Genomic DNA, 25498 nt, shown 5'->3' on the forward strand with positions numbered 1-25498 from the left:
TAATTTTAAACAATAAAAAATAAATAAAAATAAAAGAAAAATTTGAAATATTAAACAAACAAACATTTTACTAAAGTAAAAAAAGGGAGAACTAGGGACTCATCATTCCTCGCCATATTCTATTCTTTCCCTTGTTTTATATATTTAAAAATTTTTATCGGTGGATTCTGCTGGAGTGTCTGATACAGATAAGCACTGGAGGGCCCCTGTTGCAAATCACCCCTGGAGCAATGGAAAGATCTTTCTACTAGCACGTGGAAGAGACCCGATCTAGTGTTGGTGTGGCCCCAGGGTTCTATTTATGTCTTTCCTCAGGACAATGAGGTTCCTCTTTGGATTCCTGAGCACTGAACGTGCCCCGTGGCTGCTGCTGAAGCCCAACATGGCAGAGACCTAATGGGTCTTCATGAAAAAATCTACCCTTCTGATGCCAATGGAGACTGAGAGCCCAATATGGCCAGCTTTGGCAAGCATTAATGTAAGCCTAGGAACTGTAGCCATGAAATTGGATTCTCCAGAAGAGCTGCCAGCTAAAGTCGTGTGGCGATCAAGAAAAATGGGCCTTGGCAGTTTGTGTCACTGGAGTTGTATCCATGCCAGTGGATGTCCACACACTCGAGAAGAGAATTTGACATTGCTGCTGCTGCTGTTGCTGTTATAGCAATGGCAGCCACTGCTGCTACTGTTTCTGGGATTACCATTTCATAATTGCTTACTACAGCTAGCACAGAGGAGACCCTGGCAACAAAAGTAGGTACCACAGTTAGTTAATCTTCCATTCTATTGGGCATGATAAACTTAATTCAGTAGTTATATACATCTTGATTGGCCTTGAAAATTATAAATTTATAAACTCAAGCTCCAGTTGCTTTTGGGATACTATCTTACAAGGACTCCAATGTACAGTATGGCTCATTAAGGAAGGGAATGGCTCAGTTGCCTTTAGCCTACTGGCTATGGGTGGACCTCTGTGGGTCTTTTCTGTGTTGAACACACAGATTGCAAGCTCAGTGCCACTTTGAGATCTTTGGCAGCAGTTAACTCTGCAGCTCACACACGATTGAGCCTGTATGATAATGAGTATTCAGAGATGGGTAATTCCTGGGGGGCACTCACCAACCTAAGACAGAGCACCTGTGTGGCCTGGGCAGGCGTCTCCATGATGGGTAAGGTGACCTGCTGACGTCCCATGCAACCCAAGTCAGAAACTCATTTTTTTAATAAAAGGGGGACCTGTAGGTCCCTGGCCCCCATTTTGGGTAAGCCTTGCCTTGCTTGCAGACCTTGACCTTGATATCCTCCCTATACTAATTCCCTGCCAGGTTCCACCCTCCTGAATGCTAAAGGGAAGTTCCTTGTCTGTGTATCCTGAATAATGGGAGTTAACAGCTTAGATGCAAGATTGTAAAACATCAGTAGCGAACTTCTGCCCTCCGGGGTTCTCCCATTGTGCTGTAAGCCTATATTTAAGACCTCCTCCCTTCTTTAACAAATGACATTCGGCATTTAAAATATATATATATATATATATATATATATATATATATATATATATTACATATATACATACTGCAAATGTAATCTATGAATACCACAAATGTGATTAATATCATGAGTATAATTAATGAATATCATGAGTGTAATTTAAAAAAATTAAAAAATTTAAAAAAACAAAAAAATAGTGAGCACATTAGTTTATTATCTTAGAATTTTTTTAATAGTGATATGATATGACTTCCTTTAAAAATTATTTAAGCTAGGTTGGAGGTATAGGCCATAGGTAGTGTTTATCTAGTATGTGTGAGCATCTGCGTTCTATGCCAGCACTGCAAAAAGAGAGAAAAGAACAAAGTAAAAGGAGGGAGCTGACTTAAGGGAAAATGGTGATAATATCAGGTACTCTATGCATGTGGCAAACAGAGCTCAGGCCTTGGGAAAGTCTGGAGGTTAGCAAATTCCAGTAGTGAGCAGTTTGGGGCATCATTAGAGCAGGGCTCTTCCCAGACAGGCTTCCTTTGCATGGAGAGCCAAGTAACCCTGTAGGAAGATAAAACCTATGAGGCCAAGAGATGAGCCAACCTAGAGTCTGCCTGAGGGCCTAGCAACAGGTGCTGTCAGAGGTCCTGATCATGTCTAGCCAATGAGGGGCAACCATGCAATGTCACCAGCTCTGGATGCAGCCTGGGTGCTGGGAGGAGGGTATATAAGGCTCTCCCCATTGCTGAATAAACGAGTCTGCTGTTTTCCTTTTACCTGACTCCCAGAGTTTGTGCTGATGACTCCACACCTTCTCATCCCCTGCCCTGAGGGAGCTGTTAGGACACAGCAACATCTGGCACCCAAACAGGTTCTGGTCATCTCCCTCCTCTGAACAGCACCCCTAAGATGGTGTGTTTTAGTGAGACCTCAGTATTATGTGTTTTCAGTACTTTCAGGAGTAAGTGTTGAGACCCCCCCCCTTTCTTTCCTTTTTTTGTGTTGTCTGTCATGTTTGTCTGCCTGCCTGCCTGGTGAGGAAGGCACATTTTTTCTGTTTCGGTTTTCTCCAGCACCTCCATGTAAGGGCTGACCCCCAGGAGGTGGAACCAAGGCTTGGCTCCCAAACACTGGTCCTCATCTGGAGATACCAAGTGGGCATATGACTGTGGCCTAAAAAAACATGGAAGTCCCCCACTAAGTATAAAACATAAAGGTCCAACACAATTTTACACCCCTGTTGGCTGCCATCTTCTCTCTGACTGTTGCTCACCTGCTGTCTCCCTCTACAAAAATGGGTAACCTCTCCATCACCTCCACCCCTCCAATGTCTGATCTCTCTACAGCATCCAATGCTGATGAGGCAGACAGTTCAGACCCCACAAAACCTGCTGAGGAGAGCACGGCCACGGTTAAGACCATATGTACTGCTTCCCTGTCAGCCCCACTCCCGCTGCAGGAGGCTACACCTCTGCTGAGGTGCCCTTGGAGTGAAGTCCCTCAATGTCCACCTGCCCAAGAAAGTGGAAGTTCCCTCATACTGCATTATGCCCCCCAGCTGCTGTAGTGCCCCCCCAGCCTCAAAGGCAGGTGGAAGCCTTTCCAGTCAACCTGGGGGAAAATGCCACCAAACTAGCCCTGGATTCCCACCCAAATAGCTGAACTCTCCCTCCTCTGGAAGGTGTCTAATGAGTTGGGCCTGGATTCACCTTACTTTGAACAGGTCCTCACTCAATAGGTAATGCAACTACAGACATACTGTGGTTGGTATAGTCTGCTCAAAGCTGTGCTGGAGCTGGCCACCTTTCTTAGCTGGAAATTGGCTTACAATGATCAAGCAGAAGCTTAAGCACAAATGAACCTCTTAATTAACATTCTAGTAACCCTTGACATGCTCACTGAATGAGGTAACTTTTTCCATCCTGTCCATGAAGCACAGATTGGCCATCAAGCCTTCTACTAACAGGTTTCTGACCTGGCCTTCAAAGCTCTTAAGGCATGCACCCCAAGGGACTCTTCAGCTTACTTCTGCAATCTTATTCAACAGCCAGGTGAACTTTTTACTGATTTTCTCACGTGTTAATGAGGCAGTGGAGCAGAGAGTACACCTGGTCCCTACTAGGGAAATGTTACAATCGGTTTGGGAAGGACTTAATGCCCCCACCTGCAATGTGGTCACAGAAGTCCACAATGAGGACATTCGTAAGTGGGTACTGGCCACAAGAGATCTTGACCCCAGTAATGGTCCCATTGCTGCCCTCACAACTTCCCTGAATATCTTCCTTATGGACAGGCAGCATGCCAACAAACACACCCAAAAGCCCCCAAGTAGACAGATCTTGCTGGAGATGCTGCAAACCAGGCCATCTGCCATGTGACTGCTCCTGGGCAAAACCTAGGACCTGATGCCCCAGATGAAATAAGGGATTTCATTGTGCAAAGGATTGCAGATCACAGCCTGTTGAAGCACCAGCCCCTTTAAACTCCAAGCAGGGTGCTCCTCAGCCATGCCAGTAAGAAGAGGCTCTTGTAACCCAAAAATCTATTGGACACTCCCCATTTTTCCATACTCCCCAGTGCTATCTATCTTGAAATCAGACAAGGGCAGAAGTTATGACCTTTGATTCTTCATTTTTTGAAAAGGTTTATCATAATATTAAAAAGCTATTTGATCCCTCCTGATTGGTAGGGTGGTATTTTTAATCCTTATTCTCTTTAAATGTCTCCTGCAGCATATTCAACAGCAGCAGGCATCAACTAAGGTGACTCTTCAGATGTTATGACTCTTAGATATCCTGCTCATAGACCTCCACAGGAGGTTATGCATGCCTGGTTCTCTGAAATTCAAAAGGCTACTGCCTAATCCTCTCCACCTGGGCAGCTCTCCAGGAATGGATATTCTTCCAGGGCTGGAAGTCAATGACAGATAAGAGCTTTTTGGGCAAGCCAACCTAAGACAGGCACAGTCCAGTTGCTGAGCCCTCCTGAGGCAGGGTCAACAAGGCCTGAGCAAAGAACTCTGGGTCCTGCTGAGTGCCCACATAATAAATAAAAAAGGGTGGATATATAGAAAGATAAGGCCTATGAGGCCAAGAGATGAGCCAACCTGGAGTTTATGTGAAGGCCTAACAACAGGCCATGTCAGAGGTACTAATCATGCCTAGCCAATGAGGGGCAACCACATAATGTCACCAGATCGGGACACAGCCTGAGTGCTGGGAGGAGGGCATACAAGGCTCTCCCCATTGCTGAATAGATGAGTCTGCTGTTTCCTTTTACCTGACTCGAGGAGTCTGTGCCGTTGACTCTGTGCCTTCTTACCCCCTCCCTCAAGGGAGCTGTTAGGACTCAGCTACATACGCTGACTCTAATAGTTTGAAGTCATGATGCTGTACGGCATACATCTAGAATGTTCCCTAGAGGCCCATGTGTTGAAGACTTGGTACCAGCTTGCTGTTACTGTGAGGGGATGAAGCCTTTTAGGAGGTAGGGCCTCAAGGGATAAAGTAATTTTGGGTGTGCTCTTGGAGGGTGGTTTATTGTGTTCCAATCCCTTCTTTCATTCTTTGCTTCCTGGTCCCCCACCCACAAGCAAAGTTACAAATCCATTTCTTTAGCCATCCTACCACGCTGGCCACATTCCAAGCACTCAGCAGCCAACATGGCTTTGACACCACTTTGGAGAGCATAGAGAGAAAGAGAGGAAACTTCTGGATCATGTCAGGGCAGCACAGTCATGGATGTGGATCTAAACAAAGGCTAACAGGTAAGTTTCTCACCACAGGCCCCAAACAGCATGGCTGACCAACCATGAAGATGGATAACCATAGTCATGAGCCAAGTACCCCCTCCCCCATCTTCTGTGTTTGGGATTTGACAGAGGGCCTCATGTATGAGAACCCATGCTCTACTCGTGACCTGTTTCTTAGGTACTTTGTTATCATGACAGAAAGTTGACTAATTCAGACATTGTAGAGCATGTCTCTGATTTCTCAAACTAAGCCAGATAAATAGTCCACTTTTTTATTTTGAAAGATTAATGTCATGATACTATAACAGTAACTTAAATGGGGGGAAAAGAATTTTATATTATAATTCAGGATGAAATGCTCAGCTATAATGAAGTTTTCAGGCACTTTCAGACACTACACATAATGGGTGAGTCTGAATTGGAAAGGGTCAGGGTAATGTTTATTTGCGTGTTGTTGGCATCCTTCGTATATCTGATATTTTGAAACACAGGCTAAGAAAATGCATTCAGATAGGAAGATAGGCAAGTAGACACACAGACTCATGGAGACGGAAGTGTCAGAAGATACAGTGTCCCTCAGCAGTAAGGAGACAGCTTCCACCATCTGTGATGTGGTTGGGAAATAATGAACAGCTCTTGGGGAATTCCAAACAAAACAAAGTATAACGCCTCAACTCACATAGCCTTGTGTTCTTGGAAAATTCTTTGCATATTAGAGCTGTGCAGAAAATTGTTCACACATCATACAGAGTTCAATTCTGATCTTAGATCATTGCTGTGGACCTGTTTCATGCACCAATGTCCAGCTGGCCATGCAGAAGCTTTGTAAGAGTGAATTCAGGGGCTCATTTTCCTGGCAGGACCCCAGATGTAAGAAGCCCTGTCTCTAGTCATTCTCCCACAAGATTCCAAAGTGTCCTTGAGGAGACAGCCTCTCCTTGTTCCTGATTGCTCCCCAATCTTGGCCTCGTGTCTTCCAGGCCAGCCTATTTCATGTTGACATCTTGTAGACAGGCACAAGAGGGTTGCTGGTCAGTCATAAGACTACATCTGTGCCCTAGGAGGGTGCCATCGAAGGTCCCTGTCTGCACATGGCCTGTCGCTATCCTGCCTTTCCCTCTGGGATCCCTTATGGTGGAGGTTTTGGCTTGTAGCTGCTCTACTGTGGGTCAGTTCTGAGGCTTGCTTGCCGTCTTTTCAGAGGAAGGAGGCCACCCCAGCTGATGGGGCTGAGCAGGGGCTATATGAACTTGACACACAGCTGACACTTAGAAGATGCCAGCTCCCATGCTTGCTCACAGCTTCCTTCCTGTTTACCAGGTCATCTCTATCCCTCATTTTGTTTCCTTCTCTTGGATCCACAGTTTAAATCTGATCTACACTGTCCAATATGGCAGCCACTAGTCAGAGGTGTGGCTATTTTAATTTAGAATAATTAAAATCAAACAAAGCTACAAATCCATTTTTTTTATAGCCACCGAACCACACCACTCACATTCCAAGTGCTCAGTAGCCATACATGGCTCTGGCACCATTTTTGAGAGCACAGAGAGAAGGAGGGGAATCTTCTAGCTCATGTCAAGCCAGCACAGTCCAGTCATGGACATGGATCTAAACAAAGGCTAAGAGGCAAGGACTAGTTTATAGTCATTTTCCCCAGAAATGCAATTCTCACCTGTGAAATGCTACCTCAGCTCACTGCTATGCCAATGTAGTAAAAAGCCTGCTTTTCTGCCAATGATCTGAGCCCAGAATTGGACTCTGTTGTTCATATGAACACAAAATATACCACAATTGAGATTCTCCACACCATCCCTGCTGTGGCTCGAATGTGTGTGGAGAACTTAATCCCCAAATCAAGATGCTGATGGTATTCAGAGGCAGGACCTTTGGGGGGAGGTTAGGATCAGATGATATCATTGGGGGAGTCCCCATGGGGGTATTAGTGACTCTGTTAGAATAGTCAGTGTCACTGAGCTTTACCATGTGATGCCCTGCGTCACTTTTGCTACAGTGTGAGGTCTGGCCAGATGCTGACATCATACTCTGGGGCTTCCCAAGCAAAATAAACCTCTGTTCTCTACAAACTACCCAGCCTTGGGTATTTTGTTATGACAACAGAAAACAAACTAAGAAAGCTCCAAATTTTGGGAGGAATTATTTGACTGATGATGAAACCAGTAGGAGGAACTGATGAACAGCCGGATTGGGTTTCCAAGTCAAATGTAATTGAAGACAACACCCCTTGGCATGTAGAGAAAACTGGAATGACCCCTGTTCACACCCTTCAAAGGGGGGGTACTCAAGATCTCCGTGTGAAGGAAAAGCAAGCAGAACAACACACAGCGAATGAGTTTGTGAGCCAGGGGTGGACATCTCATTTCAAAAGCAAAAATTGCAAGGCAAAAGAACTTGATCGCATCACATCACACTGTGGACTACCCTGGGTTTCTTGGTTAAGGGGCATGTGTATTCTTCCCACCCATGACCCAACAGATCCTCTTGAGTGTCATCATACAAGGCATCCTGGGGCATATAGGACGATACTCACCTAATGTCTTCTAAGGGGAGGGGGTGGCTACCTCTGGGATGGGTGGAGGACTGTGTGCTGAGGACCAGGCAACATGATCTGAAACCCAGCACTGAGCAGTTGAAGAAGTTGAAGGAGGAGGAGGAAGAGGAAGAGGAAGAGGAGGGGAGGAAGCATAAGAGTATACAGTATTATCCATGCAAGTGGAAAACACATACTTTATAGAAGCACACACAATGGAAAGGCAGAACCCTTCATTTGAGGAGGATTCCTCATCATGATGCATAGATGCCTGCAATTGCTGAGGCTCTGAGCTCACTGTGCATTTTCACTCACTGCAGACCTGTGAGAAGGTATAGTATAAACCAGGTACAATAAGAGGTCAAGAGCAATGATTTCACCACACTGGAATAGTTACTACATCAGTTAAATAAGTCCTGTCTTAGTTTTCTATGCTGTGATAAGAGCATGACCAAAAGCAAGCTGGGGATGAAAGGACTTAATTTGTCTTACAAGTCTCAGGTCACACTCCATCACTGAGGGAAATCAGGGCAGGAACTGAAGCAGAGGCCATGGAGGAATATTGCTTACTGGCTTATTCTCCCTGGCTTGCTCAATCTGCTTTCTTCTACAACCCAGGACTACCTGCCCAGGGGTGGCACCACCCATAGAAAGCTGGACCCTCCCATATCAATCATTAGTCAAGAAAATGCCATACAGATATCTGGTGGGTGCATTTTCTCAAACTGAGAGTTCCTCTTCCCAAATGAGTCTAGCTTGTGTTAAGTTGACATAAAACTACCCAACATCAACCAATGAAGGTGGCTGTGGAGTAACTAGTGGGTGGGTAGCCCATGAAGCATGGATATGCAAAGGGATGACAGCAAGATGGCATGGGATTTTATCACACTTCCCAGAACAGTGTGCAATGTGAAGTTCATGCACTACTTATTCCTGGCGTTTTCCATTTTCAGATTGTGACTGGCCACTGGTGACTGAATTCATGGACAATGAAACTGAGGGTGTAGGGGGTGACTAGTGACCACTGACATCACAGGAGGAAGGCAGGGGAAGAGAGGCAGAAAACTGCTTCCCACCCCATCCAAGTTTCCTACTCAGGACACACAAGGTGCCCAAATGTCAGATCTGATGGCACCAAGGCAGCACATTAGTCATGAGGGTACTCTCATGTATGTACTCATGTATGTGTGCATCCCAGGACCTGCACACGCTGGGCAAGTACTCTGCCAGATAACTGGCATTTAATTCAGGAATGGACAAACTCCTCCTGAAAATATTTCAGGCTTTTAACCATACATGGTCTTTGAAGCACAAAAGCAGCCATAGAGATGCCTGGACAACAAGCACGGCCATATTCTAAGAAAACCTTAGACAATCTTCTCAAACACTTAGAATTTCATAAAATATCCCTTTTAAGATTTCTTTAAATCATTACAAATGAAAGATAATTCTTAGATTGTCTCAAGCTAGTATGGGGCAGGGTTCTGTCTTAATGAGTTAAGTGATGATTTCTGCCAAGCTTGTCAGAGCAGAATGTGTTCAATCATCCAACAACCTTGTCCTCACCTTTCTCCCAGGCTAAAATCTTCCCAGTGCTGCCTGAGGCCCTAGGATAAACTATCCAGTCGCTGGAACCCTGTGGTCACCCCACAGGCAGGATGGTTAATGAATTATGGAAGACAGGGGAGCATGTTTCTGAAAACATTTCTTAGTTGTCAGAACCATTTGCCCCTGGACTTTATATCTGAGAGCACAAATGTTATTATTTAAGCCACTATGAATTGGATTTGTGTGACTTGCAGTTGGAAGTGTTATCATTACTAAACCACTTACAGCACTACTGGGGGGGGGGTGTGAAATGAGGTTGTGTAGACAAGAACTCTGGCAAATTGCCTCATGCACAGCAGGTACTCAGAAATGCTGGCTCCTGTCCTGTGTCCATGCCGCCTTCACCCATCTCAGCCTCACAGAACCAGACCCCAGCTGGAGAGGGTAGGCCACCATTAGCAATCTGACGTTTACATATACCATGTCTGTAGCAAGCTCCAGCAAGGTTTTCTCTCCAGGAGGTGGTCTTGGGAGTATGGGGACCTGCCAGTCAAGGCTGAGGCCTACTGATATGGAGGGGTGAAGGCAGCCTGGAGTTCACAGGTACAGGTGGCCACATCCATAGGCAGAGCCCCCTGTCATCCAGAAGCCTCAGCCTTGCTTCTGTGGTCTTCTGGGCTCAGCATCACGCCTTCTGTCTGAAAGCAAGTAAAGACTGTCCTGAAACATCTGCAGCTGGCCCCACAGCAACCACAGCAACCTCTACCTGGAATCAAGTAGAGTGCTGTACCTGTTCCTGTGCTGTACCAAAGCCAAGGCGAAGCATGGAGACCATCTCACTTGTGGTTTGGGCCTTTTCTGGTACAGATGGACAGTGACCTAGGTGTGTTTCTTAGCCTCTAGTCTTTTGAGCCACTCTGTACCTTGGCAATTTCATAAAGCCATAAGGCTGACAGGCTCCTCAGATGGCAGGCATCTCCATGCCAGACTGCCTTCCCTGGAGGTCCTGGGGGTTCTACACAGTGGCTTCCTTTGCTGTGAGGTATTTCCTGAGCTGAGGAGCCTCCCGGAAGTAGAGACCAGTGCATGAAAACAAGAGAACAACAGCAGGAAGAAGAGCCAGAGCTGCTGCCAGGGAGAAGTGGAAAGTAAGCCACGAAGAAGGCAGTATGGGGAGTGGCCCTGGGGTCTTCTGGGCACCTCTGCTGGGCAGATGCCCAGTCTCTGGTTCTGTGGGGGCCTGTGGCCCCCCAGCTGGTCAGCCCACTGCTGATACTCTCCTCTGATTTTCTACAACATATTGTGGGGCAGCCCTGTCCTTAGCAAGAGTGGACCCGACCTCATGGCTTAGCTGGGCCCAGGGAGACTGACTTGAGGAAGTTGTCACAGAACAAAGGGAGGATGGGGAGGACAGACTGTGGAGACAGCAGGGGAACTGCTTTAGTGGGGTGAGGTATCTGGCAGAGACCTGTGATGGCCACAGGAGACCGACCTGAGGGCTGTGGAGGGGTGTGGTGGACTCAAGGGATGAGTGGGTTGGTGGACACGATGCAGTGGGCCGTGGCAGAGCTAAGGCCAGAGGTCACATCACTTGGAGCTATGAATGCCGTGACAAACAGGCTGCAGAGGCTGTGGTTAGGGAAGCTGTCCAGCTCTCTTGTGTGCATAAAAGGCCACTTTAGCCCTGAGTGTGTCATCAGTGACTGGAAGGGAGCTGGGCACAGGGTAGAAGCCGGGACAGCCACCTGGAGACAGTGCTGGGCTAGAATAGGCAGAAGCTAAACAGGCAGAACCTAGAGAGCCACAAGGCAGCATCCAGGGCTTTCTGCCCACTCCCCTTGCCACCTTGTATGGCCTGTCCTCATGCATATCAGTCAGGTCCCTCTGCACATCAAGTCAGCCCTGTGTTCTGCCATGGGTCTCCCTGGTCCAGACTGAAAGACCCGGGTGATATGCAACCTGGAGGTCAGCATTACCTCAGAGAGGAGCCGCCTGCAGCCACACTAAATCATGGCTGCTGGAGACAAGGCCTGTACACAGGCAAATAGGTAAGATGAAGTTTTAGGGCAGTCTGTCATCCAGTTTGTTGACCACCCTGGCAGAAATGCTCAGAAGCGGCTGTTCGCGTTGTTCTCGGTATCTCATTTTACAGGTAAGGAAAGGGAGGCTCTTGGAGGCAAGAGAGACTTGCTGAGGGTCACACTCCACAGCTCAGCCCTGCCTCTCCTCACACAGAATGTACACCAAAATGGAGGAACAGAAGTTTCCCTCACTTAATGGAGGAGGAACTTGGGCTCACAGAGGGGAAAAACCCTCTGGATCCTGCACAGCACATAGGAAAAGGTTTAAATTTGGGGTATTCAGGCCTCTGAGCCTGGGCCGCTCCCCAGCTTGCCTCTGCTTTGGGCTTGTTCCATTGTCCCTGAAAGAAGGGCCTGTTCCTACCAGCAGCCACCCACATGGCCCCAAAGGACAATAGGACAGATGCCCCGGTCCCGCTTTGTCCTTTTCTCTGTCCTTCTGACTGGTTGGCTGTGGCCTCCAGGGTCAGGCAGGGCTGCTGCAGTGGGCGAGGAGAAAGGAGGTAACCCTTGAATGGCCTCATCTTTGTGCGCCTTTCACGGTGGTCTGCAGACTGAGCTATTGTCTGTCTCCCTCCCTTCCTGGCTTTTTCATCCTCCGGACAACAAAGGCACAGAGGCCACGCCAGCCCCGGGCCCCACTCAGTGGTAGGAGGAGAAGGGGGTTCTGTAGCCTTTGCTGGCTCGGAGTTCCTAGCCAGGTGTTCTGAAGGCTGGCTGCAGGGAGGTCTCAGGAGACGGTAAGGCTACCAATGCACCAGAGATTTCCCACCCAGGGCCAGAATAACCCTTCCTGGAGGCAGCGCTAGCCTCCAGGCCTCCAGGCCACTCTGGACAGCCTGTGCTCAAGCTTCTGAGGCTTCTGAGGCTAGCACTCATCCACCTGTCCCTGTCACCGCTCAGCTGTGTGTGCCATCTGGCTGTGTCAGGCCTGGGTTGGGCCTGACCCGGAACACCAAGCCTGCCATTTCCTCAGAGGGAACAGTTAGGGGAAAGGGACGCTGGGAATGGTGATGTATCTGTGGACCCTGCCTAGCAAGCACTGAGGTGTCTGAGCAACACAGGTCATTGGGGGACAGAGTCCTCCCAACTATCCTCAGTGCATTTGTAGACAGGAAACCTGGCATGGGGACAAGCCTGGATTATGTCCGACCAGGTCCTTCCTGGGCTTCACTATCCAGAGCCTTGAGAAGTCCCAGGTAGGCAGCTCCTATGATGAAATAGGGATTTGGGCTGTGAGACGGTGGTGTTTTGAAAAAAAAAAAGGCCCCCAAAGGGAGTGGCACTATTAGGAGGTGTGGCCTTGTTGGAGTAGGTGTGGCCTTGTTGGAGGAAGTGTGTCACTGTGGGGGGTGGGCTTTGCTCAAGCGACCCCCAGTGTTAGAGACTACTTTCTGTTAACTTCTGATCTGTAGCCAGCACCATGTCTGCCTGCATGCCGCCATGCTCTCTGCCATGATGATAGTGGACTGAACCTCTGAAACAGAGTAATGAACAGAAAGAGAGAGAAAACAGGAGTGAGGTGGGTAGGTGTAGTTGTGTCTAAGTTGGGGGAGGCGTCAGTGAAGCATTTGATCAGGCAGGGTTGAATGATATTTTATGAATGGGCGGCGTACAAATGTTCCTTCTGTAACTGTTTCTTACTGCAACGATTCTCTCTCTTCCTCATCATATCGCTGCAGTCTTGGAGGCAAAACCCTTTGCTGGGCCCAGGTGGCCTGCCTTGTGGGAATGGAGAAAGAAGCTAAGAGCTTGGTTCACATGAGGCAGGGTGGAAGAGGGGCCAGCTTTGGGGACTGGAGCTATATGGCTATGATGCAGCGGGCAATCCCCTTGGGAGGACTGCTGGTCTCATCAGGTGGGAACTGGGCCAAGTGTGTCCCTGGGCACTTCTATACCCCAAGGAGAGCTTTTATATACCCTTTTATACTTGGGGACTTTTGTCTGACTTGGGATCTTACAAGTCTGAAGGCACCAGTGGCAGCTTTCTGGCCCTTTGCACATGACACTTATATTCCAATACGTGTGACCAGGACCTGCTTCTTGGGGCTAGGAGACCATCTGAGTGTGGTGAGTGTTTATATTCCATTTCTGTGTCCTTGAGGGATTTGGCACATGTGGGGGTGTGAATGAAAATGGCCCTCATAGGTTCACAGGGAGTGGCACAGTTAGGAGGTGTGGCCTTGTGGGAGCAAGTGTGTCTCTAGAGGTGAACTTTGGGGTTTCAGAAGCTCAAGCCAGGCCCAGTGTCACTTTCTCTTCCTACTCCCTGCCAATCCAGATGTAGAACTCTTAGCTACCTCTCCAGTCCCGTGTCTGCCTGTGTGCTGTCATGATGATAATGGATGAAACCTCTGAACTGTAAGCAAGGCCCAATTGAATGGTTTTCTTTATAAGAGTTACTATTGTCATGGTGTCTCTCTTCACAGCAATAAAACCCTAAATAAGACAATACAGGTCTCGGTCCATGGAGCATGCTAATAAAGTATGGTTTACTCAATAAATAAATGTCTCCATTTGTGTAAAGTATTTGTTATATTTTTTTTTAGGTTGGTGGGCAAGGTGGTGGTCTGAAACATTTTGGAAAGTTCCCTTCCATTCACAAACAAACAGATATCACGGATAAAACTTAACATGAAAAAGAACAAAGGAAAGTCAGAAGTAAGAAGAGGCCTCTAGTTCAACTGAGGGGCAGGCAACGGTGCTAATAAAATGCCCTCAAGGGTGGGGTACAAAAGAGAGCTCACTGAGTCAGCAAGAGGCTCCTGCAGAAGTCAGAGCTCAAATGACATGAGATGATAACATTTCTACTCTCAGGCCTAGGAGTTTTATCCAGAGGTATGAGACTTAATCTCTCCCAAGAATAAAATGGGAAACTCAATTCTAAGAAACAAATTTTAAAGTGATTAGGATTCCATCTTGGTTCTCCAGGCTGTGCTGAAGATGGGGGCAGAGAACTCCAAAACCCTGCTTCTCTCTGGGACTCTCAAGGGCTGCACCTTTGCCATAGACTTACAGGAAAAAAATTACACAGCATGCCAGGAATGCATCATCACCACAGAGACCTCAGAAGTAAAACACTTGTGGAAACTTGGACACTACAGCAATCCAAAGACTAAGTGTGGTCATCTCAGAGTCTACAGAAGTATGACTCCTGGACCTCCATGGACACCAAAATCCAAGGCTGCTCAACCTTTGGCACTGTATTTTCACAGAACCTTCACACATCACATACTTTAAATCATCTCGCCGGAGCTTTTAACCCTTAGCATGATGTTAATGCTGCGTGCACGGCTCTAACACTCTGTTGTACAGAAACAGTGACTCTACAGATCTATGTTCGGCAGAGACCTGGCCTTTTCTGGCTGTTATTGATCCTCCACTGATTGAATATGGCATATAGAAGCCTTGTTTAACAGAAGACTGACTATGTCTAAAAATTAGAGAGGACTGGATGGAACCTACAACACAGGGCAGAGCAGGATGGAAAAAGGAAGCTTGGTTTGAAAACGTTCACTAAATTAGGAAGTAGTGGAGATAGGAAATTGGGCTGCCACTGAAGAGAAGTGGCAGAGTTTCAGTTACAGCTGGGAACAATCTGGGCTCCGGTTCAACTGGGTTCTTGATCTGTGATTTCAATAAAGCCACCAGACCCTGAGTTGACAAGGTTCCAACTCTAGGACATCCTTAGTTAGCATCAGAGTGGAAGGTTCTTTGAAGACTATAACAGGAAGTCAGGTCATTCCAAATGGCTTCATGCTGTCCCCACAACATATCTTCAGATCATTTGGAACATGTTAGTATGGTGTCATCTAGGAGGGCAGGGATGGCTTCTGCTTGGAGAGTGGCCCCTTCGTCCCATTTGTCTTTCCTGGCTGCAGTTTAACCCCTAGGGACATCTGAACGCCCGACAATGCAGAAGCAGAGGGGGTGGATAGCTCACAGTATTCCCATTGTGGTTTGGATAAGACATGTTTCCCAGGCTCACATGTTGGGGTCTGAGTTGCTAGATGATGGGCCTTGGGGAGAGGATGGGATCTTGAGAGCTCTGACATCATCACTACACTCAACCTCTTGATGGATTCATAACACGGTGGCATTATTGAGAGGTGGTGAAAGGGATGTGATGAGGTCTGACTCGAGGAAATAGGGCACTGGAGCATGTCCCTGCGAGCTGGAGCTGACCATGGCTCTTTTAAACTCCTTTCTTTCTGCTTCTTGGAGATCAAGAGGTGAGAGGCTTTGGCTATATTTTGTTGTCACCCAGAATTGGTGGACCCAAGGACTATGACAGAAATATCTGAAACCCTGATCCTAGATAAACCTTCCCACACAGAGCCTGACTACACACTTTCCCAGTTTGTAAAACATCCTGTGGATGTTTGGTGGAGGATGAGAGCGTGGAGAAACCCAAGAGGACCGTGCATCTTACCAGAGCCAACCAAGTTGAGTAGCACTGGGCTGTGACGGTGGGATTTCAGTCCTGCCTGTTACTTACTGGGTCTGGCTAGCACACATTTCTCTGACCTGGCTTTCTCGTCTGTGATACAATAAGAATGATCTTCAGGTTGGATTTGAGCACCCATGCACTGATGTGGGAAAGGTGCCTGGTGATGCTTAGTGTCTGTGGCTATTCTGCCTCTTTCTCTTCCCTTTCTTCAGAGACTGAAAACCTTGGCATAGGCCAGTCCACAGCCTGCTAGCCTTGGCTACCAGATGAGCAGAGAAGGTCTGCTTCCTGAAACACTCATTCACCTAGTCATGGTGTGACCTTCACCTTCTGGTTCTTGGTTTTTTTCCTTCCAGGCTCTAGATTGTCTGGCCTTTCCTATTCTCTCCAGCTTTATTCCTCTAGACACTAGGTGACTATTTCCTCTTCCTTAAGAATGGAACTCTGATGGGATTCGGGGCACACCAGTACCATCAGACACCACTGTGGATGGCAGCAGAAAATGGCACAGTTCTGGCCAGTGAGATCCAGGTTCACATTCCGAAGGAGAACCACAAAGGCCCAGGCTCCTTGGGAGAGCATCTCCTCCTTCCAGTGTTGCCTGCTCTTGTGCCTGAATGGTAAACACTGGACCTGTAGGTGCGGTAGCCATCTTGTGATCCATGAAGCAGCAGCAGCAGCGAACATGTAGAGTAGAAAGGAGAGCATTGGCTGTGGGGCAGGGAGCCCTCCTTTCTTTCTGGCTGCATAACCTCATATTTAACCTCCCCCTCCCTCCCCGGAGCTGAGGACCAAACCCAGGGCCTTGTGCTTGCTAGGCAAGCGCTCTACCACTGAGCGAAATCCCCAACCCCATCTGTTTAACTTCGTACAGCCTCCCTTTCCTTCCCACAGTCTGTGAAATGAGGCCACCTTGTACAGTAGGTCTGAGGATCAAGCACTGCCATGGGTAGGAATCTCCCTTCTCCACTGTCAAGCTCCCTCTCAATGTTGCAGCTGTCTGAATGTGTAAATGAGCAATTGTGACTTTAAGGCAGAATGAAGGAGACCATTTGTTTCTCCTCATAAACACGGACCGTATGTCAACCAGCTCTGATCTGTAGCCCATCAGCTACGCAAACAGGAAGCAACTATCCAAACATTTGGAGCCGCAAGGGGCTGGCCAGGGTCAGCCTCTCCCAGCTGTGAGAGCCTCAGAAGTCAAGGATGAGGGCTCTCCTCTGAGGGCATAAGTTCAAAGCCACCCCTGGGGCTGTCCTCGCCTGACCTGGCTCAGATCACCCTCTCTTGAGGGGAGAACTGTCCTCACTGGCTCTTCTGGGCTGTCTCCTTTTCCTTGTTCCTCCTCTCTGCCCTGTCACAGCTGAAACCGGGTAGCTTTTATTTTATTTTGGTTTGTTTCTGTTTGTTTGTTTTCTTTCTGAAATGCAATCTGCTTGGGCCATCCTGGCTTGAAACGTTTCCATGGTTTCATGTTCTCTAAGGAGAAGATAAAGGTTATGCTGCCTTCCAGGCTCCAGATGCCTGGCTTTTCTTGGCTTCTCCAGCTGGATTTCTCCAGTTATGCTGACTTCTGATTAGTTTCTGGAATATGCTATGGTGGCCCTCAGGGCTTTGCCCATATTGTTCCCATTTTCTCATTTTTAAGCTCCCACTTCTAGGGCGGAGGACAGGCTAAGCCTGCAGCAGGAACCCACTCTAGCTCTAGCATCTGTCCCACCTGCTGCCTCACATCTGTTCCTATGGAGGTCTCATGCTCCCTGACTGCCGCTCAGGACAGGGATTTCTATCTGTCCTGCTCACAGTCACATCCATCACCAGGTAAACAATGGCCCCGGAAAAGGTCTCAGCAGCTGTGCGGGTCAGGGAGGCAGACCTGCTTTGCCATGTGAGAAAAACGAGCACCCAGCAGTCAGGCAGTCTCACAGCTGTTCTACTCTGCAAAGACTCCAGTCTGCTCTCCCGAGAGCAACAGACTGGAGGAAAGCTGGTAACTTGCCAAAGTTAAACATCTGTCAGCAGCCTTGCCCGAATCAGTGCCTCGGTCCGGCGTCTAGCTTCCTGCCCTGGTCCAGCTAGCACAAAAGGTCACTCTAAACCTGTTTCCTCATCTGAAGAACTGGGTCATAACTGGGCTGTCCGAAGGATTAACTGAAGAAAGCCCATGAAATGCTTTGCTCAGGGCCCATACACAGTGTGCAGTCAATGATAATCAGAATCAAATTGAAGAGCTAAGAATCAGTATCACTGATTGCAATCCATGAGTAACGAGTAAAAGGATTTCATGGGTGAACAGGAGGGTGAACGGATGGACAGACAGAGGAAAGGATCAGTGGGTGGTAATGGAGCCCACGATGACTTAAGAAATGGAAGAACCTACCACGAATGCCTGAAGACAGAGATGAACACTAGAGTGCACAGCGGGGTGGCACATCTAGGTTTAGAGAACAGGACCCTCCCATCTGTTCCGCGCCAGTTGCTGCTCCGCTCACCTGTAACGTCTAAGCTCCGCCTCCAGTCGCTGCACCTGGCGCTGCAAGCGGGGAACGCGCCCCGCCAGCGCCTCCAACTCCCGCACTCGGTGCAGGCTGCTCCGCACCGCCTGCCGGGCCTCCTCCGTGCGCAGCCGCACCTCCACCTGTCCGCGCTGCAGCCGCCGGGCGCGAGCCTCTGCCTCCGCCAGCGCTCCCTGTGCTCGCTGCAGCTTGTGCGCTGCCGCTTCCGGGATGTCCGACTGGCTCTTCCAGAGGCCTACCTGCCCGCGGGAAGCAAGAGTGAGTGACCCCTGCAGGAGCCTGCCGGGACCTCCCCTTACACCACAAAGCTTGCTCCCTGAGCAGGGGGCACGAGCAAGTAATGCACATGTGCTCAATACTTACCCCCCCCCCCAAAAAAAAAGGCTGAGACAGGAAATCCACAGTCCATTTTTTTGTATGGTGACAGTAATTCTCCAAAGTCGTGACTTCTTGGCCTAACTCCTTCATCCAATGTACACAGCTCCTAATTCTCTGGACTCAAGGCATAGCTTAAACACCAGACTGGTGTTTCCGCTCTTCCTGAGATCTGTGCACTAGGCGCGTCTTTGGAAATGGGGGTGGTCTATCTTGTTTACTGCAGTGTTCCAGAGCATAGAGGAAGCTGGCGCAATGTGCTCAGTAGACACTTGAGCGTGAAAGATGGACAGACCCTTTTAGCCAGTCTCAGGCACCCCACACATGACTCTGCCCCGTCTAACGCTTCCATGCCACACATATGAACCATGGAGGCCACCCTGCCAGGGGGCAGGAGGCACCAATGTAAGGCCAGTTTTCTTAGGTTCTCTTCCCATAAGGGCTTTTTCTCCCTTGGCCGGCCTCAACACCAAGCTGTGCACAAGGCTCAAGGTTGGTTAACTGACCCCAAGGCCAGGCTAAGTCTGTCGTTCGCTCAATGGCTCTACCTCAGTAATTCACAGTGGGCCTGGCCTTCAATCTTTTTCACTTATGCTCGAGGCCTGGCGCTAAGGGATTCCACAGGTTTCGCTGACATGGGAGAGGGAGGTCCTCTTCTCGGTTTTCCCCAAACCTCCCAGAAGAAGAATGCCTGCTGACCCGTCATTACGTGACAGCCTAGACAGGCTCCTTCTTGGGTTAGAAGGGGCAGGAGTGTGAAGCTGGAGTTTTAAGGAACGATAAATTTGGGTGGAAGTTGAAATGAAGCGGATAGAGTGGGGAACGGAGAGGGCCAGCTGAGGAGGGGGTGGGTCAAGGTGGGGTGCCCCTGTCTCCACCCGCGGCGTCCCGCGCACCTGCAGGGCCAGGCACCGCGCGTCGCTGCTCTGCAGCGCGGCACGGAGGTCCTCCACCAGCTCGCGGAGGCTGCTGTTTTCCTCCTCTAGATGGGCCACACGCTCTCCATCGGCGCCGCCCCGCGGGCTCGGTGAGCCAGGCCGGCGGCGGCGGCGACGCGGGCGGCGGAGGCGGATCTGCGTCTCGATGTGCTCGCTGAGAGCTCCTCGGGGCAGCCGGGGCCCCGCTCGGCTACTGAAGTAGCCGCAGAGGCGTGCGTGGAACTGGCGGAAAGTGAGTTCAGGAGGCTCGGCGCGCAGAGCCAGGCGCGCCTCTTCCCTGACGTCCGCGTCCCTGCCAGCGACTGTTTCAGCAGCCGGGTTCTTAGCGGCCACCTCCGAGGGGTTTGCGTCCGCGGTGGTCGCCTCCCCGTCGGCGTTCAGACCCAGTACGGCGCAGAGCGCGCGGAAGTCGGCGCGCGGCAGGCGACCCGCACCCCGGCAGTCCAGATGATGGAAGACTTCCTGCAGATACTGGTCCAGGCCGGTAGCCAGCACCACGATCTCGTTCTCCACGCCGCGGTCTAGCCCGTAGTGGTGAGCCAAGGCGCTTAGCAGCCACTGCGTGCGCCGCGCGGGTCGCCGGTACGGGTCGCCCGCCGCGCCCTCCATGCCCAGACCCAGGCGACTCCTCTCGGCCCAGCGGCGCCTTCAGACAGCCGCCCGAGACCGCGGAGGGAGGAGCTGGGCGGCCACCGCCAGGCAGGAGAGACGCGGGACCCTGTCCAGGCAGCTGCGTGGGCCGTGCAGGGCATCTGCGTGTGTCCCGGTGGGGGGCGCTGGAGCAGCGTGCTCTCACTCTGGGGCTGTAATGGCCTTGACCAGCGCTCCCCATTCGCACCCCCATCACCCTAAGCAGTCCCTGGGTCAGTTCTTTTGCCTTCCCCAGACCTCTTGGCTCTTGCCGCCTGAGGCAGGAGCGCTGGTTAGTCATTGTGCTCTCCCGCACTTCCCAGTCCTTGCCCATCAACCTTCCTGGCGTCCTCTGTCTGCCCCTGGGGGGGCTCCAGACTGCTTCCTAAACTTCCCCTCCCCCATCTAACTAGGACAGAGGAGGAAACAGACTTGGAAGTAGTTAGGGTTTTGATGAGAGGAAAGTTGTTGTCTACTGCCGCCACCTTCGGGCTCCAGGAGGTGACTCGGCGCTAGATTTAAGTTCCTTCTTGCCGGCTGGGATGAGCCAAGCAGGGTTGTTTGGCCACTGTTTTCTCTGGTGCCCTAGAACTCGATTCTGGAAGATGGAGGACAGACCCGCTTCCTCTGGAGTTCTAACAGGCTTTCCCTTTCTCTTTCACAGAGAGCTGTGCTGTGGGCTCCACTTGTTACCTGAACCGTTATCCAGCCATATTGGAGCAAAAGTCAAACTCAGCGGCGCTTGGCTACTAGATAGGCAGATCTTGTCTCGTGTACATCTCTGATTTTAAATGTCAAATCCCAGTTAGGAAGCATTACCATTTTGTTTCCTTCACTATAGCACCCCAGACTAGTACTTGGTCCTTTGTCCTCCTCATTCTTAAACACTGTCCAACCACCTCAGACTGGAAAGGAATCAGACATCCCAAGCATTCTGGAGAATATATATATATATATATATATATATATATATATATATATATATATATACAATTTAGCAGAATAATTGACATCAATTCCACTTCTTGGCTCCTACCTTAGAGAACTACATGTACAGCATGTTCATTCACCACATTACTGCATATAATGATCAGATGCTGATATGGTCAGCAGGGGCCCAGCCAGGACAGATCACCACACAAGAATGGATGAGAAAATACGCTGCAGCGGTTTTTCGAATGTTAATACATTTGTGACAATAACAACACTGCACACAGTATGGCTAGATGTTTTCCACGAAGATGCACCTAAGGAGCTGTATAGGAGATTAATGCAGCTACAGCCAGATCTAGTCGCTATTTCCGGTGACGGCGAACCTTTTCCTTTCAGGGCACTGGCTCTTTTGCTTAAACGGGAGATTGCATTTTAAGATATACACATCAACAGTTTTTAGTATGTTACAGTTGTCTAACTACAACTGCAACTAATACTTCAACATTTCCACACCCTTCGTCCCCCCACCCCTACCCAAGTACAGCCCAGTACTACTCACTCTCTGGCTCTCATTCTTCTGCCACTGGCAACTACTTTCTAAACCCTTAATTCGTGTATTCTAGACATTCATATATCTGGAATCATACAGAAGGTGGCCTTCTGGGCCTGGAGAGATGGCTCAGTGATTAAGAGCACTGGCTGTTCTTCCAGAGGACCTGAGTTCAATTCTCAGCACCCACAAGGTGGCTCACAACCAGTGCCCTCTTCTGGCCACCATGAGGACCACATGCATATGGCACACAGATGCATACAAGCAAAACACCCATACACATAAGATTAAAAGTGGGGGATTAAGGTGGTCTTTTGTGGACTGGGTTTTTTTTTTTTATCATACATGCTAACATGTTTATTTGTGTTGTAATATGTACTAGCACTCTAGTTCTCTTTTAGTTCTTAGTGATACTCTATTGCATGGATAGACCACATGTTACATGTGTTTTACATTCATCAACTACTAGGTGTTGGGGTTTGACTGTCGTGAGTGATCCTGCTACGGATTTTTCTTTTTTTGGTATGAGTTCATATAATTTACTCTCTTTTGGGTACATACTGAAGGGTGGGTTGGTTGCTGGGCTGGTTTCTTTTTTGTCGACTTGTCAAAGCTGGGATCATCTAGGAAGAGGAAATGTCGGCTGAGGAATTGTCTCCATCAGATTGAACTATGGACAAGTCTGTGGGGGCATTCCTCCTGATTAATGATTGATATGGGAGGGTCCATCCCACTGTTTGTGGTACCACTCCTGGGCAGGTGGTCCTGTGTTGTATAAGAAAGTGGGATGAGCAAGCCATGTAGAACAAGCCAGAGAGCACCTGGAGCACATTCCTCCATGGCCTCTGCTTCCGTTCCTGCCTTGGCCTCCCTCTGTACTACAGTGTTGTCTGTAAGACAAAGAAACCCTTTCTTCCCCGAGTTGCTTTGGCCTCATTTTTTTTTTTTTTTAATCACAGCATTAAGAAGCAAACTAGGATAGTAGGGTCCCGTGGCAGTTTGAGTTCTTCTTGAGGAATGGCCCATCTCTTTTCCAAAGAGGCCTCCCCGTTTTCACCGACACTGACAGTGCACGCCATGTGATTTCCAGTGTGTTCAGTGATATAGAGATTGCCAGCCTGCACCTTCTCCACCACGGCTCCTGGTACCAACCTCTTTCTTCAGGCCTGTGCCAGTCAGCTCCCCATCACTCTAACAAGTACCCCAGGTGATTAGAGAGGTACCTCTCTTGTATGGGGAGAGGTTCACTTTGGCTCACAGCTTGCTTTGGGGGCTTCTGGTAGTATACATGCATGCATGCATGCATGGTGGAGTCAAAAATGCCATACACTTCACGGGTGGGAAGAAAAAGAGGGAGAGGATGGGACTGGGGTTCCACTGTCCTCGAGGACGCAACCCAAGTGTCATGCTACTGGGTCTCATCTCTTGAACGTTTTACCCCCTCCAAATAACAGTGCCCCCCAGGGACCAAGGTTTTCACACAGAGACCTTTGGAAGACACTGGAGATCTGAACCATGACAAGACTTCCCTTACATATGTCCTAGATCCAACTGTAAGGCTGTCTGGTGGCTCCACCTTTGAAACATGTCCCGAACCTGCCTCGTTCCTAGTGCCCTGGGATCACTCTAGGCCAAGCTCCTAGCATCTCTCCCCTGTGTGATTGCTTCACCCACTCCAAAGATTTGAACTTTATATGTATACTCAAGCCCTTGAATGCCTTGAGGGGTGCTATTAAATCTTAAGTCACACCATGACCCTCCTCTGCTCAGAACTCACTAGTTCCTTCTCAGAGAGATGAAAGGCAACATCATCATCTTGACCCCAAGGATGGCACATTAGAACCTATTGTCCCCTTTAAACACTGCCATTAGTGCTTCCCTTATAACCTTTCTGCTCTATAAGCAGCTCCTGCCTCAGGCCTTAGCATATGTTCACCCTTTCATAGCTCCCACCCCTTACCTACTTGGAATCCTATCCGCCCCGGCAGAGTACGTCTTCCCCAGTTGGAGGATCAGTTGCCTCTTGCATGAAACCTCAGAATATGCTAACGCACCAGAAGTCGCACACTTATGACTCCTGTTTTAGTGGCTTCCCCGTGGTTGCCACAGCAAGTGGAACCGTGGCATGTTGCTTTCCGTCTGCCTTTTGTTGTTGTTGTTCACAAATGATTTATGTCTTTTATTGGCGTACGAGTTTTAAAGCAACCCTTATACCACATCATCTGTGAACCTCATACATGACCCGAGCCACACGGGGCTGGAGACCTGGTTTTCCAATGCTCATCACAAAGTAGTACTTGATTGTTTTGCTTTGCACGAGCATACTGTTGTAAATACAAACTCACAGCTTCAAAGGGGAAAATTACCTCTAGCAGGCATCAGTGGGATTTGAATGTTTTCAAGCCCAGTGATGTTGGAGCCCCTACGGTTCCAGGTACGGTAATAGACGATACCTCCTGCTAGACCAAGAAGTCCTGGCCCTGGAGCTTAATGTGGGCATGTATAGCAAGTGTCTAGGCTGTGATGGAGTCTGTCTTTGCAGATGAGCCTGGTTTTATTCCATGTCAGTCTTGAAGGCTGATAGCTCAGCCTAAGATGCCACATGTACCATTCCCACTCACATGCTGGTAACTGCTTTGCTGAAGGACTCCTTCAAACTGCAGCTTTCCTGGGCCAGTCAGTATTGAAAACAAAGCTTTTCCATATCTTCCCATGAAGCTGTTGCCCAGCCTCCCGAGGCTAAGGGGGGAAGGATGCATAATGGCTTGCTGTTAGGCCTGTCTCTCTGTGGGCTGTGTTACCAGGCACCACTGAAACAATCCCACTTGGATCCAGAAGGCTTTTGTTGGAGGTTCAAAGCGTGCAAACTCTGAAGGTTTGTGGTTCCTTTGTACGTGCTGGGGGGTGGGATATCTGTGGGGGAGAGTTGAAGTCCTGGCAAAGAAGTCACTTTTGAAGTCACTGCAGTGCTGTTTGAGCTGCTTCCAATAGTGTGCTGTTCAAAGTGTCATTACGAAGTCTAGAAATACATTAAGAAGCAAAAGTCACCCAAGATCCTGCCACCAGCTAACCCACAGTGTACTTGTGATGTATTTATTCTAGATTATTCCTTGTATTGTGGCATGAAAGAATTTGGGGGGGGGTTGATAGAACTGCTTTGTGGTGGGGCTCACAACACATCTGCCAGGACACTTTGAAAGGGCAAAGTTAACATTTTGCTCATTAAGAGGACAGCAATTTGCTCACGAATCTGCGATGCAGGGAGGCTTGGTGGAGACTGCTTCTGCTCTGTGTAGTGGCAGCTAGTATCTTACAGACCTGGGGTCTGACAGTGGCGGTTGCCTGGGCGCTGTCGGAACAGCTTACGTGACCCTCGTGTGGCCGTCCGTACTGGTTGACAATGTGGAGGCTCTGTCTGTAGGCCCCAAACAAGACAGCAGCAGGGTGTGTAGGAGCTGACTTCACAAGTCACATGGTATACTACTTCCTAGGAACTTTATTGGCCGAGGTGGTCACACACATTTGTCTGACCCACTGGATGGGAGGAGTATTGGCCACGCAAAGGAGGAAGAGCATATCTTCAGAAAACACAGTACCACTGATCCCTAAGCCCTGTTCTTGGAGAATTATCCCTGAAGGCCTGGAGTGAAACCTCAGAATATTATTAACATATTATTATGATTAACATGTTGTTGCTAA

General features: G+C 49.0%; 1 protein-coding gene across 4 annotated transcripts in view; it reads right to left on the reverse strand.

The window, feature by feature from the left end:
* Efcc1 (EF-hand and coiled-coil domain containing 1) overlaps positions 1 to 20648 on the reverse strand; it is a 36000-nt gene extending 15352 nt beyond the window's left edge. The window contains exons 1-2 of one of the 4 annotated variants that reach the window (XR_013049956.1): positions 19645 to 20648; positions 18350 to 18612 (exon numbers count right to left, since the gene is read on the reverse strand). Coding sequence is in view for 2 of the 4 variants with exons in the window: in XM_016003047.3 (XP_015858533.1) it covers positions 18350 to 18612; positions 19645 to 20295 (914 nt within the window). In the remaining 2 variants the exon portion in view is untranslated. The remainder of the gene's footprint in view (positions 1 to 18349; positions 18613 to 19644) is intronic. The other 3 variants (XR_006070455.2, XM_016003047.3, XM_006984566.4) reach the window with 3 other exon arrangements.
* Between the last annotated feature and the right edge of the window lie 4850 nt (positions 20649 to 25498).

Source organism: Peromyscus maniculatus, chromosome 3, assembly GCF_049852395.1.
Source record: "Peromyscus maniculatus bairdii isolate BWxNUB_F1_BW_parent chromosome 3, HU_Pman_BW_mat_3.1, whole genome shotgun sequence".
Classification (NCBI taxonomy): Eukaryota; Metazoa; Chordata; class Mammalia; order Rodentia; family Cricetidae; genus Peromyscus; species Peromyscus maniculatus.